At 30.2% G+C, this 14,126-nt stretch overlaps 1 protein-coding gene and 1 long non-coding RNA gene across 5 annotated transcripts in view; one reads left to right on the top strand and one right to left on the bottom strand.

Moving 5' to 3' along the window:
- LOC126745338 (zinc finger protein 678-like) overlaps positions 1 to 14,126 on the bottom strand; it is a 48,562-nt gene that overhangs the window by 18,875 nt on the left and 15,561 nt on the right. For 3 of the 4 annotated variants that reach the window (XM_050453125.1, XM_050453124.1, XM_050453126.1), the window contains exons 2-4: positions 2,440 to 2,752; positions 2,215 to 2,379; positions 1,992 to 2,153 (exon numbers count right to left, since the gene is read on the bottom strand). In XM_050453125.1, the coding sequence (XP_050309082.1) occupies positions 1,992 to 2,153; positions 2,215 to 2,379; positions 2,440 to 2,733 (621 nt within the window). In that variant the 5' untranslated portion in view covers positions 2,734 to 2,752. The remainder of the gene's footprint in view (positions 1 to 1,991; positions 2,154 to 2,214; positions 2,380 to 2,439; positions 2,753 to 14,126) is intronic. The other variant, XM_050453127.1, reaches the window with a different exon arrangement.
- Positions 10,900 to 12,378, top strand: LOC126745343 (uncharacterized). The gene is made up of 2 exons (XR_007663516.1): positions 10,900 to 11,297; positions 11,618 to 12,378. It is a non-coding gene; the product is annotated as an uncharacterized LOC126745343 (long non-coding RNA).

Genomic DNA, 14,126 nt, shown 5'->3' with positions numbered 1-14,126 from the left:
AATTTAAATCTGTACTGGGTTGGACAAAACTGCATCTAACTCGGAAAATAGTGGACATACCAAAATGGTTAATGTCTTAAATTAATCCTCAAAAAACACTTTTTCTTTCAGTAACAACTTCATTAAAGTACCTAAAAACGTTTCCAAGTAATCCTTAAAAATTTAGTGAAAAAATTATCCCTAAGCCAAACTGGGTCTCTTTTAGCAAATTTTTGACTTACCATCACTTTTTTAACATAGAACTCACCTTTCGAATACCCTTTATAATACTGCAAAGGAATTACACAAATATCTTAAATGGTTTGGATAATATGTGGACATATGTCCAATTCGCATTTTTCAATTTATTCTCAAACCTTGAAATCAGTGAGCACTGGGTCTTGATGGAAAAAACTGCATGTAACTCGAAAAGTATTAGACCTATAAAAATGGTTCATATCTTAAATTATTCCTCAGAAAACGAGGTTTCCTTTCAATGAAAACTTTAATCAAGTACCTCGAAAAATTTCCAAGTAATCCTTGAAAAACTTGAAAATTTAGTGAAAAAATGATCCCTAAGCTAAAATGGGTCTCTTTTAATAAATTTTTGACTTACCATCACTTTTTTGACATAGAATTCATATTTCGAATACCCTTTATAGTACTTAAAAAAAAATAACAAAAATATCTTAAATCGCTTAGAAAATATGTAGACAAATGTCCAATTCGCATTTTTCAATTTATTCTCAAACCTTGAAATCAGTGAGCACTGGGTCTTGATGGACAAAACTATATGTAACTCGAAAAGTATTAGACCTATAAAAATGGTTCATCTCTTAAATTATTCCTCAGAAAACGGGGTTCCTTTCAGTGAAAACTTTAATAAAGTACCTCGAAAATTTTCCAAGTAATCCTTGTGTCCAATTCACATTTTTCAATTTATTCCAAAAACTTTCAATCAGTGAGCACTGGGTTTTGATGGACAAAACTGCATGAGCTAGAAATATTTTTAATAAACGAAAATGTTCTTTAAGGGCTGTTGTAAATGTTGGTGAAAATCTCATGAAAATGCCTCAAATAATTTTTGAGTTGTCATGGATAGAAGTTACATTTCTGTGTAAAAGATTTACGGTAAATTTGGCTGCACTGAAACAGCTGTAGAATATTTGATTTTTTACTTAAAAATATGATTTTTATACGGAAATATTCCTCACAAATTTCCTCAATTTCCAGTGAAAACCTCACGGAAATATCTCAAATAGTTTTTGAATTATCATGGATAGAAGTTGAGTTTTGTGCGAGTCTAGGTTATTGAATTTCCGATTTTCGGCTTGTCCAGGTCCATCCTTCATATATCTAAGTCTAACTAAGAAAGTACTTGAGGTACAAGAATTCTTCATATATCAAAATGTTCTCTAAGAGTTGCTCAAACTTTAAGTAAAAACCACATCAAAATGCCTGAAGTAGTTTTTGAGTTATTAAGGATGGAAGTTGATTCTTTGTGAAAAAAAAAATTATTAAACTTGACTTGAACCAAAACGGCTGTAAATTATTGAATTTTCAAGCTAAAAAAATGTTTTTTATATGGAATTATTTCTCAACAATTTTCTTTTATTATCATAGGAAAAAGATAAAAATTGGTTAATGTTTGATCTTAATTTTGTAAAAATTGCTTGAATTTTCAGTAAATCAGTGAGCACTGGGTCTTGATGGCCAAAACTGCATGTAACGCGAAAAGTATTAGACCTATAAAAATGATTCATATCTTAAATTATTCCTCAGAAAATAGATTTTTTTCAATGTAAACTTCATTAAAGTGCCTCGAAAAGTTTCCAAGTAACATGTCAAAAAACATGAAAATTTAGTAATCGAATTACCCAAACACCAAGGTCTTTATAGTGAAGCCAATTTTTCGCACAGAATTAAACTACATGGCAAAATATTGAAAGATTTCGTCAACAATTTCGAGTTTCAATTTCAGTTTTAGTTCAACTTCATTTATACTATTATACCTGTTGTTGTCCTTGTTGATGGTTTTGTATTTTATGCGTCTTCAGTTCCCCTTGAGTGGCGAAAGTCATGCCGCACTCCTCGCACGAAAACCGTATCCGATCTGCCGACACTATTTGAATTTGAGTGGGCTGTTGGGCTTGTGGAACTTGCGTAGGCATCAGCTGTCAACGCATGAAGTTACTTATACACTTTATATCTGGTCAGTTCAAATTTCTAGCTTACCTGCACGGTAATTTGCTGTTGTTGAGCTTGTTGCTGATCGGTTTGTCCGTGATGCACCTTCTTGTGGTGATTAAGCAAACTGAGATGGGCGAACATCAGTCCGCACACGTCACATTTAAACGTAATGTTCGATATGGCGTTCTGAGTGAGTAGATTCTGGTTAACCTAAGAAAACTCGACAATAATCAAAAGGCATTCCAATACCGACTCTAATAAAGTACTTACATTACTTACCAGGGTGTAATTGTAACTAAAGGCCGGTTGTGTAATGTAGCACTTGTCGTCGGTCAACTGGGACATGTTGACGGTGGAATGTTGGGTTTGAGGCGCGATTTTCTGGATCATGTTGACGTTGGTCGCGTAACAGAACGGGGTGAATTCCTGCTGCTTTTGTTCCTGATTGTTTTTGTCTTTGTCGTTTTGTTGTTGCTGCTGCTGCTGTTGTTGGGGTTGTTGTTGCTGGTACTGGATCTGAGCGGTTTGTTGAGTGGTGGTCGTGATGACGTTCGGATCGAACATGGTGACCAGCGGGAGTTATCTTTAGTAAGAGAAGTGCAATTGTTAGTTTGTTGTTTTTTTTGTGGTGAAATTGGGTTAATATTAAACAGCTTGAATAGGAGTTTATAATAAATTTAAAGGGACTTCAACTGCCTGGAAAAAATTGACAATTAGTCCAGGAGGATATAAGAAATGACGAGAAGTGCCTCAAGATACAACAAGTGGAATAGCACAAGAAGTGTCTTAGTAACTCTTGACTTAAAAAATTAGATTTGAATCAAAAGTATGACGGACACATGTTTTAATATTTCTGAAGATATTTATATTTAGGGATTAATGAAACAAGCTGTATTATTGTTCAACGAGTTATTTTTTATTGATTTAATAATAATCAAATAAGTTCAAATCTATTGAAACCAACTTAAACACTCCTCTGTCGAAATACAGTGAACACCTAAAAGAAGATATCCTCGTTTACAAAAACAGCCAAACTCACAGGGAACCGGACATAAACGTGTTAATTTTGGATCACCACAAGCTTCGGTACAGTGACTACGGCATGTTGAAAATTCTTCGTTTGCATATTTCTTACAGCCTAAAACAAATTTAAGGAGTTTTTTCTAGGAGGAAATTCTTGTGAAAAATCACTATTTTTCGTCCATAGTATACAATATAATAACGCTGTTTTTGTATTAAATATTTATTAACATAGAGATATAGTATAGAATATTAGATTAGATATTAACAACGAATCCAGCTTTTATTCTTGCGTATTATTTTGGAAAACAATGATTTTTGAAAAGAATTTTTTACTGGTAAGTTGTGTAGGGTGGGTGGGGGGCTAAGGGTAGATTTAATAAAAAATAAGTTTTTTGCAGAAAATAATTTTCTTTTCAAGAATTTCAAGTAAATGTTCATTTTATTCCAGGCGTTCAAGCTCTTTTTTTAGGTCTTTCAGATATTGAGCGTAAGTTTTCAGATATTTTTTAAAAATTTGTTTAATTTTCCAGGGATTCAAATATTCTGCAAAAACATTGTTTTTTATCAACACAACCCTTACACCCCCCACCCACCCCAAACATTTTTCCAGTAAAAAATTCTTTTAAAAAATCACTGTTTTTTGTCCCTAATATCCAATCTAATAGCACTGTTTTTGTATTAAATATTTATTAATCTACATATATATAATTATGTCATATTTAAATAAACAAATTGTGTTATTAGATTAGATATAACCGATAAAACCATTCATGGGTTTTCTTCATTTTGAAAAATGATTTTTGAAAAGAATTTTTTACTGGTAAGTTGCGTGGGGTGGGTGGGGGGCTAAGGAAAGAATTAATCAAAAAAATGCTTTTTAAGAAATATATAAGTGATAAAAAAATCTACAGTTTTTGTATCTATACATTTCTCATATCACCTTAAGGTGTTCGAGTAAAACGTAAAAAAACCATGTTTTATATCTCGAAAGTAAAACGTATCGCAAAGCCTCTAACTGTTTCAAATTCCAAGGCTGATTTATCCATTTTTTTAGCATTCTTGGAAAAAATGTACAAAACAGGTATCCATTGATTTTATTGGAAGAATCTATGCTCCAATTTTGAAGTCTCTAACTCTCTTAAATTCAGAGATATAAAAATTTGGTCCCTGGAAACTTTTTTTAACTTTTTAATTTTTGAGAGCCTCGTGGCCTTAGAGTACCTCAAGATACAACATATTTTCCGTCCTTTCAGGTACGTACAAGCTCCATACAATCATTACCACATGTTAATTTGTCATTTTTATATTGCATCATAATCTAAAGAAATGTTAAGGTGTCCACAATATTATATGTTAACAAAAAACTGACTCAGTTCCTTCTTGAGTTTCTCCAGATCCATCTCATTTTTAAAACAACATGCTTGATTAATTAACAAGATCACAAGCAAGAGAACTGGAGAGCTTCTTAATCGATTCATTTTTCTTTTCAGTAATGATCATTTTAATTAAATTCAAGGCTGTTTATGAGGGTTTTAAAAAAATTTAATTAAATTTTATAGTGGATTTTTATTACTAACTGTAAAATTGCACAGAAACAACGGATAATTTATTTTTAAAACATCAAAAACTTTATTGACATAAATAATTTAAAATGACTCCAAGAATAACTAGAATGTAATTGATAATTAGATATGACTTTAAGATATAAGAAGTGGAATAAAATTTCCAATATACACAAGAAGTACAGAAGCCTGGAATAAAATTGAGACATGATTCAACATATCACAAATCATCAGCACTTATTAAATTAAATTCACCTTTTAAAAATGTGCTGGAACTTATACGTAAAACGAGAGGTTTGGTTTAGAGTATATTGTTATTTAAATGACGTTAAGTATACATATTTTTAAAATATAAACAAGTCGTATTAATGAGTTTGTTTTATTGGTTTAACAATAATCGAACATTTTCAGATCTATTGAAAATGACGTAAACACTCCTCTAATGTAATGCAGCGACCATTGAAACGACGATATCCCTGTTTACAAAAACAGCCATGTTGAAACGGAACCAAACATATTATACCACCTCTTTTTGGATCAATACAATCTTCGCCACAATGGTTACCCCATCTTAAATATTCTTCGTTTGGATGTTGCTCACAATCTAAAAAAAAATTTAAGGAGTTTTCACTCAAATTGTAATTTTAAAAATACTTACTCAGTGTATCAGCCAAATCGGATCGATATCCAAAACATGCTTGATTAATTGATAAAATTACAAGCAAGAGAACCAGTGAATTTCTTAAACGATTCATTTTTAATAATAATTGTATTGATGCTATTGAGGCTATTTATTAGGATTTGTTACGCCTTTTTATTACTACTATATAATGGCACAGAAACAATGGATAATTTTTTTTTAATAAAATCAAATATTTCTATTTAAATATTAATTGAAAAAGTTCAAAAAGTAATCAAATATCTCAGTTATTTGTTTTATTGGGTAATTTGGTAATATTAAAATTGCGTAATAAATGTACAACCAACCAAAAGCATAAATGTATTTTTTTATACTAAATAAGCTACAGATCATATAGTATTAATGTTAAATATATTATATTAGATATATTTCTTCAACGATTTTTTAGAAAATTTTTGGTTTTGATTTATTTATCAACTGTATATATACGATTCTGTTTATGAAAGGGAGAAAGTTTTAAAAAAAAATTACACGAAATTTACATATTATCTAGTTTTTAAACTTGATTACTACACCTCAAATAATTCATGAAATTCTTCTGAAAAATCACTGTTTTCGTCCATATTATCCAATCTAATAACGCTGTCTTTATACTAAGTATTTATACATAAAATATTATTAAAATTAAACAGTGTTAATAAATTAAATATTACATATATATTTTCTGCAGAAATATTGTTTTTCATGAACACAATCCTTACACCCCCCACCCACCCCAAACATTTGCCCAGTAAAAAATTCTTTTGAAACTATTATTCGTCCATAGTATCCAATCTAATAGCACTGTTTTTGTATGAAATATTTATTAATATAGATATATATATATAATTATATCAAATTTAAATAAACAAACTGCGTTATTAGATTACATATTAACGATAAAACCAGCTTTTATTCATGCGTATTATTTTGGAAAACAATGATTTTTGAAAAGAATTTTTTACTGGTAAGTTGTGTGGGGTGGGTGGGGGGCTAAGGGTAGAATTAATCAAAAACTGTTTTTTTTTTGCAGAAAATAATTGCCTGAAAGAAAAATGCTCTTTAAGAAAATTATAGGTGATAAAAAATCTACAATTTTTGTATCTACACATTTCTCACATAACCTTAAAAGGTTTTCGAGTAAAATGTAAAAAAAAAACATGTTTTATTTCTCGACAACAAAACGTATCGCTAACTGTTTTAAGTTCAGATATATTGGCGTTTTCTTCCTAAAAACTTAAATTCTTTAAATATTTTTTTTTCAACTTCCAATGCTGATTTATCCATTTTTAAGCATTCTTGGAAAAACGTACAAAACATAACGTAACAATTTCCAATTTTGAAGTCTCTAAGTCTCTTAGGTTCAGAGATATAAGAATTTGGTTCCTGAAAACCCTGTTTTTTTAATAAGAGAGTCCGATTTTTCCATTTTTATTCATTTTTAATTTGGAACGTTATTCTTGTACGTAAAACGCCAGATCTCTCGTGAGGTTATAAAGATTTTAAGCGACCCTAATAGTTTGGAGTATATTGTTATTTAAATATCGTTAAATATATATATATTTAAAAAAAATATAAACAGTGCTATTAAATTAGATATTGACTATATATTTTCTGCAAAAACATTGTTTTTTATCAACAAAACCCTTACACCCTCTCACCCACCTCAAACATTTGCCCAGTAACAAATTCTTTTGAAAAATCACCGTTTTTCGTCCATAATGTCCAATCTAATATTGCTGTTTTTATAATAAATATTTATTAATATCTAATTATATTAAATTTAAATAAATAAAAAAACAGTGTTCTTGCGTATTATTTTGGAAAACAATGATTTTTGAAAAGAATTTTTTACTGGTAAGTTGTGTAGGGTGGGTGGGGGGCTAAGGGTAGATTTAATAAAAAATAAGTTTTTTGCAGAAAATAATTTTCTTTTCAAGAATTTCAAGTAAATGTTCATTTTATTCCAGGCGTTCAAGCTCTTTTTTTAGGTCTTTCAGATATTGAACGTAAGTTTTCAGATATTTTTTAAAAATTTGTTTAATTTTCCAGGGATTCAAATATTCTGCAAAAACATTGTTTTTTATCAACACAACCCTTACACCCCCCACCCACCCCAAGCATTTCCCCAGTAAGAAATTCTTTTGAAAAATCACCTTTTTCGTCCATAATATCCAATCTAATAGCACTGTTTTTGTATTAAATATTTATTAATCTACATATATATAATTATGTCATATTTAAATAAACAAATTGTGTTATTAGATTAGATATAACCGATAAAACCATTCATGGGTTTTCTTCATTTTGAAAAATGATTTTTGAAAAGAATTTTTTACTGGTAACTTGCGTGGGGTGGGTGGGGGGCTAAGGAAAGAATTAATCAAAAAAATGCTTTTTAAGAAATATATAAGTGATAAAAAAATCTACAGTTTTTGTATCTATACATTTCTCATATAACCTTAAGGTGTTCGAGTAAAACGTAAAAAAAACATGTTTTATATCTCGAAAGTAAAACGTATCGCAAAGCCTCTAACTGTTTCAAATTCCAAGGCTGATTTATCCATTTTTTTAGCATTCTTGGAAAAAATGTACAAAACAGGTATCCATTGATTTTATTGGAAGAATCTATGCTCCAATTTTGAAGTCTCTAACTCTTTTAAATTCAGAGATATATGAATTTGGTCCCTGGAAACTTTTTTTAACTTTTTAATTTTTGAGAGCCTCGTGGCCTTAGAGTACCTCAAGATACAACATATTTTCCGTCCTTTCGGGTACGTACAAGCTCCATACAATCATTACCACATGTTAATTTGTCATTTTTATATTCCATCATAATCTAAAGAAATGTTAAGGTGTCCACAATATTCTATGTTAACAAAAAACTGACTCAGTTCCTTCTTGAGTTTCTCCAGATCCAGCTCATTTTTAAAACAACATGCTTGATTAATTGACAAGATCACAAGCAAGAGAACTGGAGAGCTTCTTAATCGATTCATTTTTCTTTTCATTATTGATCATTTTAATTAAATTCAAGGCTGTTTATGAGAGTTTAAAAAAAAAATTAAATTTTATAGTGGATTTTTATGTGTTTTTATTACTAAATGTAAAATTGCACAGAAACAATTGATAATTAGATATAACTTGAAGATATAAGAAGTGAAATAAGATTTCGAATATACACAAGCAGTGCAAAAGCCTGAAATAAAAGTGAGACATGATTCAACATAATTATCACAAATCATCAGCATTTATTAAATTGAAGTCACCTTTTAAAAATGTCCTGGAACGTACGTAAAACGAGAAGTCTGGTTTAAAGTATATGGTTATTTAAATGACGTTTAGTATACATATTTTTAAAATATAATCAAGTCGTATTAATGAGTTTGTTTTATTGGTTTAACAATAATCGAACATTTTCAGATCTATTGAAAATGACGTAAACACTCCTCTAATGTAATGCAGCGACCATTGAAACGACGATATCCCTGTTTACAAAAACAGCCATGTTCAAACGGAAGCAAACATATTATACCACCTCTTTTTGGATCAATACAATCTTCGCCACAATGGTTACCCCATCTTAAATATTCTTCGTTTGGATGTTGCTCACAATCTAAAAAAAAATTTAAGGAGTTTTCACTCAAATTGTAATTTTAAAAATACTTACTCAGTGTATCAGCCAAATCGGATCGATATCCAAAACATGCTTGATTAATTGATAAAATTACAAGCAAGAGAACCAGTGAATTTCTTAAACGATTCATTTTTAATAATAATTGTATTGATGCTATTGAGGCTATTTATTAGGATTTGTTACGCCTTTTTATTACTACTATATAATGGCACAGAAACAATGGATAATTTTTTTTTTAATAAAATCAAATATTTCTATTTAAATATTAATTGAAAAAGTTCAAAAAGTAATCAAATATCTCAGTTATTTGTTTTATTGGGTAATTTGGTAATATTAAAATTGCGTAATAAATGTACAACCAACCAAAAGCATAAATGTATTTTTTTATACTAAATAAGCTACAGATCATATATTATTAATGTTAAATATATTATATTAGATATATTTCTTCAACGATTTTTTAGAAAATTTTTGGTTTTGATTTATTTATCAACTGTATATATACGATTCTGTTTATGAAAGGGAGAAAGTTTAAAAAAAAAATTACACGAAATTTACATATTATCTAGTTTTTAAACTTTACTACACCTCAAATAATTCATGAAATTCTTCTGAAAAATCACTGTTTTCGTCCATATTATCCAATCTAATAATGCTGTCTTTATACATAAAAGTATTTATACATAAAATATTATTAAAATTAAACAGTGTTAATAAATTAAATATTACATATATATTTTCTGCAGAAATATTGTTTTTCATGAACACAATCCTTACACCCCCCACCCACCCCAAACATTTGCCCAGTAAAAAATTCTTTTGAAACTATTATTCGTCCATAGTATCCAATCTAATAGCACTGTTTTTGTATCAAATATTTATTAATATAGATATATATATAATTATATCAAATTTAAATAAACAAACTGCGTTATTAGATTACATATTAACGATAAAACCAGCTTTTATTCATGCGTATTATTTTGGAAAACAATGATTTTTGAAAAGAATTTTTTACTGGTAAGTTGTGTGGGGTGGGTGGGGGGCTAGAATTAATCAAAAACTGTTTTTTTGCAGACAATAATTGACCGAGAAAAAAATGCTTCTAAAGAAAATTATAGGTGATAAAAAAAATCTCTATCTTTTATCCGTTATCTTTTTAGAGATATTGGCATTTTCTTCCTAGAAACTCCAATTTCTTAAATATTTTTTTTCCAATTTCCAAGACTGATTTATCCATGTTCTTTGTAAAATTTACAAAACAGACCTCAATTAATTTTATTAGAAGAATCAGTGTTTCAATTTTGAAGTCTCAACTCTCTTTCAGTATTACTGTTTACGAAAGGGAGAAAATTTCGGCATTTAAAAAAATTGACAAGGGAGTTATATATCTAGTTTTACTCGATTACTACACCTCAAAAATTTGATGAAATTTTTCTGAAAAATAATTGTTTTTCGTCCATATTATCTAATCTAATAACGTTGTTTTTGCACTATATAAAATTATATCAGATTTAAATAAACAGTGTTATTAAATTAAATATTGCATTTACAGGGTGCCCCAAAATTAGTGGACGAAACGCGAACCCTGTATTCTTTGGTCAAAAATAACCTCACTTTTTCCTATAAACATATATCGGCACACGCCCCTTTTAAAGGGGGCACCTGAAGATAGTTTTTTTCACTTATTTTCGAAACTTTTTTTACGTAAAAAAGTACCTCTTGGTCAATAACTCTACGAGTTACCATTTTCGAGAAAAACGCATTTAAAAATAACGCTGCATAGTATTATTTTCACTACCAATTTTTATGAAAACTTAGTAGCAGCCTTTGGAAAAAATTGACACACTGCATAATGACATTAACATTTGTTGTAATTGATTAGTTGTCATCTTGCATTCAAATTGTTAATATCTTTTTAACTATGGAAGACTTTTCGACCCGTGAAAAAGTAGATATTTATTTTATGTATGGGTTTTGCAATGGAAACGCACATGCCGCTGCACGAGTGTATCGGCGGAGGGTTCCTGCAAGAAGGCTTCCACATTGGAAAGTTTTTGTTAGAATTCATAGAAATTTACTTGAATATGGATCCTTCGAACGTGCTCGAGGGCAAGGAAGACCAATTGCAAATGATGGTTATGGGGAAGTACTGAATTTAATTGAAGAAAACCCTCAAATATCATTGAGAACCTTAGAAGAGATTAGCAATATCCCAAAGTCAAATGTAAGTAAAATTAAATATGATAAATAAATAATTAAGTACCTAATTTGTTATCCAAAAACTTAAATTTAAAGTACTTATAACTGAAAATTGAGATTGGTATAAATAGTGTTGTTATTAATTATTATCGTCGGATCGCATTAAATTCATTTCAAAATACTCTAATTACTATTATTATTTACTTTATTTACTTGGATAACTCTTATCACAAACATCAAACACCCCAAAACAAATCCTTTTGACGACTAACTGGAATGTTTAGTGGCTTACTAAGGTTTAGGCTTATTTCCTATGCAATTTAAAATATTTAAAAATAATTTCAGATTGGAAGAATGACTAAGATGTTAGGATACCATCCTTTCCATTATAAAAGGGTTCAGGAGTTAGAAGAAGAAGATTTTCCAGCTCGAGTAGACTTTTGTCATTGGATTTTAAATCACCCAAATCTTCGTCAAAAAATTTTGTGGTCAGATGAGGCAACTTTTTCTAGGAATAAGGGTTTTAACAGCCGTAATATTCATTTTTGGAGTATCGAGAATCCGAGAGTAGTTCGACGAACTAACTTTCAGCATAGATTTTCCTTTAACGTATGGGCGGGTTTGATAGGAGATAAATTGATAGGCCCAATTATTTTGCCACACAGGTTAACTGGTCGTCATTATTTAAATTTTCTTCAAAACAATCTCAGAGATTTACTGGACGATGTTCCCATAGAAACTCGGCTGGAGATGATTTTTCAGCACGATGGGGCACCAGCTCACTACAGCCGACAGGTGAGAAAATGGCTGGACAATAATTTTACAGGCAGATGGAAGTGGTCCAATAAACTGGCCTGCACGATCGCCCGACCTTAATCCTCTGGATTATTATCTTTGTGGTAATATGTGCAATATTATTTATGCCACCGAAATTGATACTCCAGAAGAGCTTCAGAGGCGAATTCTCGCAGCTGCAGGCCAAATAAGAGAAAACCGATTTGAAATTCTTAGATCGACCCATAACATTCAAAAAAGATCCAGGTTATGCATTCAGGAAAACGGAAACTTGTTTGAACATTTGCCTCAAATAAATTAGTATATTTATCTGTTTGCAATTTTATTTGTCAATTTACTTTTGAAGCGTGCTATTGAGTTTTAATAAAAATTGTTATTAATAATACTATGCAGCGTTATTTTTAAATGCGTTTTTCTCGAAAATGGTTATTCCTAGCGTTATTGACCAAAAGGTACTCTTTTGCGTAAAAAGCTTCAAATTTTTAAAATTTAAAGAAAAAAAAAACAAAAACTTTGCACACAATTTTTTTTAGGTATTTTTTTAGGCTCACCCCCTAAATGATACGCACCTGACTAAATAATGAAATGACAACTAAATTCAGCATATCAAAATTGGGAGAATACCAAAATTTAAAATTTTTATATTTACCCGTTTCGAAAATAAGTGGAAATAACCATCTTCAGGTGCCCCCTTTAAAAGGGGCGTAGCTCCCTTGGGGGGCGTGTGCCGATATATGTTTATAGGAAAAAGTGAGGTTATTTTTGACCAAAGAGTACAGGGTTCGCGTTTCGTCCACTAATTTTGGGACACCTTGTATATTTTCTACAGAAACATTGTTTTTTCATTAAAACAACCGTTGTCCCCCCACCCACCCCAAACATTAGCACAGTAAAAAATTCTTCTGAAAATTCACCGTTTTTCGTCCATATTATCCAATCTAATAATGTTGCTTTTATATAAAATATTTACATATGAAATTATATTAAATTTAAATAAATAGTATTATTAAATTAAATATTGACTATATATCACCATTCTCCTCCAGCCACAACCTACAAATTCGTTTTAGTAGGAAAACCATGCTAAATAAACTTGATTTCTGGTGATATTCCTTTAGTGCTTCCCACGCATGACATGCATATTCTTTATTTCTGATATGCACTAATTGACTAACGTCGACAAGTATAAGGCTATAGTTGACAAAGCCTTATCATTTTGTTTTTTCCAGGTAGTGTCTCGATTGTCTTCTGCTAGTAATACACTCGAAACTACTCCCCATAAGTCAGCATTGATAAGCAACATTTTTATTAAATAACTCCATGACTGATAGTTCTGACCATTTAATTTTTCGACGTTACACTTTGCACTTTCCGCCATTATTCCGGCTTTCCACAAAACACGTTTACTACTCACGATTGTACACTTTTTATTATCTTTATACGGGTGAGCTAACACGACGTACCTGAGCCCATAACCTGTTCGAGTTAGGAGATAATAAAAGGCACAAATGAATATATTGTATAATGATTTATTAACCAAATATTATAAGAACTGTTACAAAGAAATGTTATTTCAACCTTATAAACTTACAGACTAAATACGAACGAAAAACCACACAATCCATATAGTGTTATAAAATAGAAGTGCTTATGCTGCGGTATCTCGATAAAAGTCCCCGAACCCATAAATTTGTTCTTTGTTGTTATATTTTGAGATCCCGATGCAGCCATGAAGACTGTTTATTTAAGCTAGATAAAAATAATTATTGTTGAATATTAGATTCGAACATTCCCTTTTAAAGATATACATGTGAGAATATATTCCGTGCCAGACCAGCTAGATTCGAAACTCAATAGGGCCCTCTTCATGAAATCGTCACCCGAGCCATTACCTTTATTTATTTGACATTATGGGACACTTTATGATGACGATTTATGGATGCGGAGTGTTTGTGTTAGTTTTAAGTTTTAAGTAAGAGTTTTGCTATTAAAAAAGAAAAGGGGATATTCGAATTTTAGACAGCGTCTGCGACGCATTATTTCTGAAGAGAAATTTGTT

This window comes from Anthonomus grandis, chromosome 15 (assembly GCF_022605725.1).
Source record: "Anthonomus grandis grandis chromosome 15, icAntGran1.3, whole genome shotgun sequence".
In the NCBI taxonomy this organism is placed as follows: domain Eukaryota; kingdom Metazoa; phylum Arthropoda; class Insecta; order Coleoptera; family Curculionidae; genus Anthonomus; species Anthonomus grandis.
The sequence above is the reverse complement of the archived record's forward strand: the minus strand, read 5'-3'. Positions and strand labels throughout refer to the sequence as shown.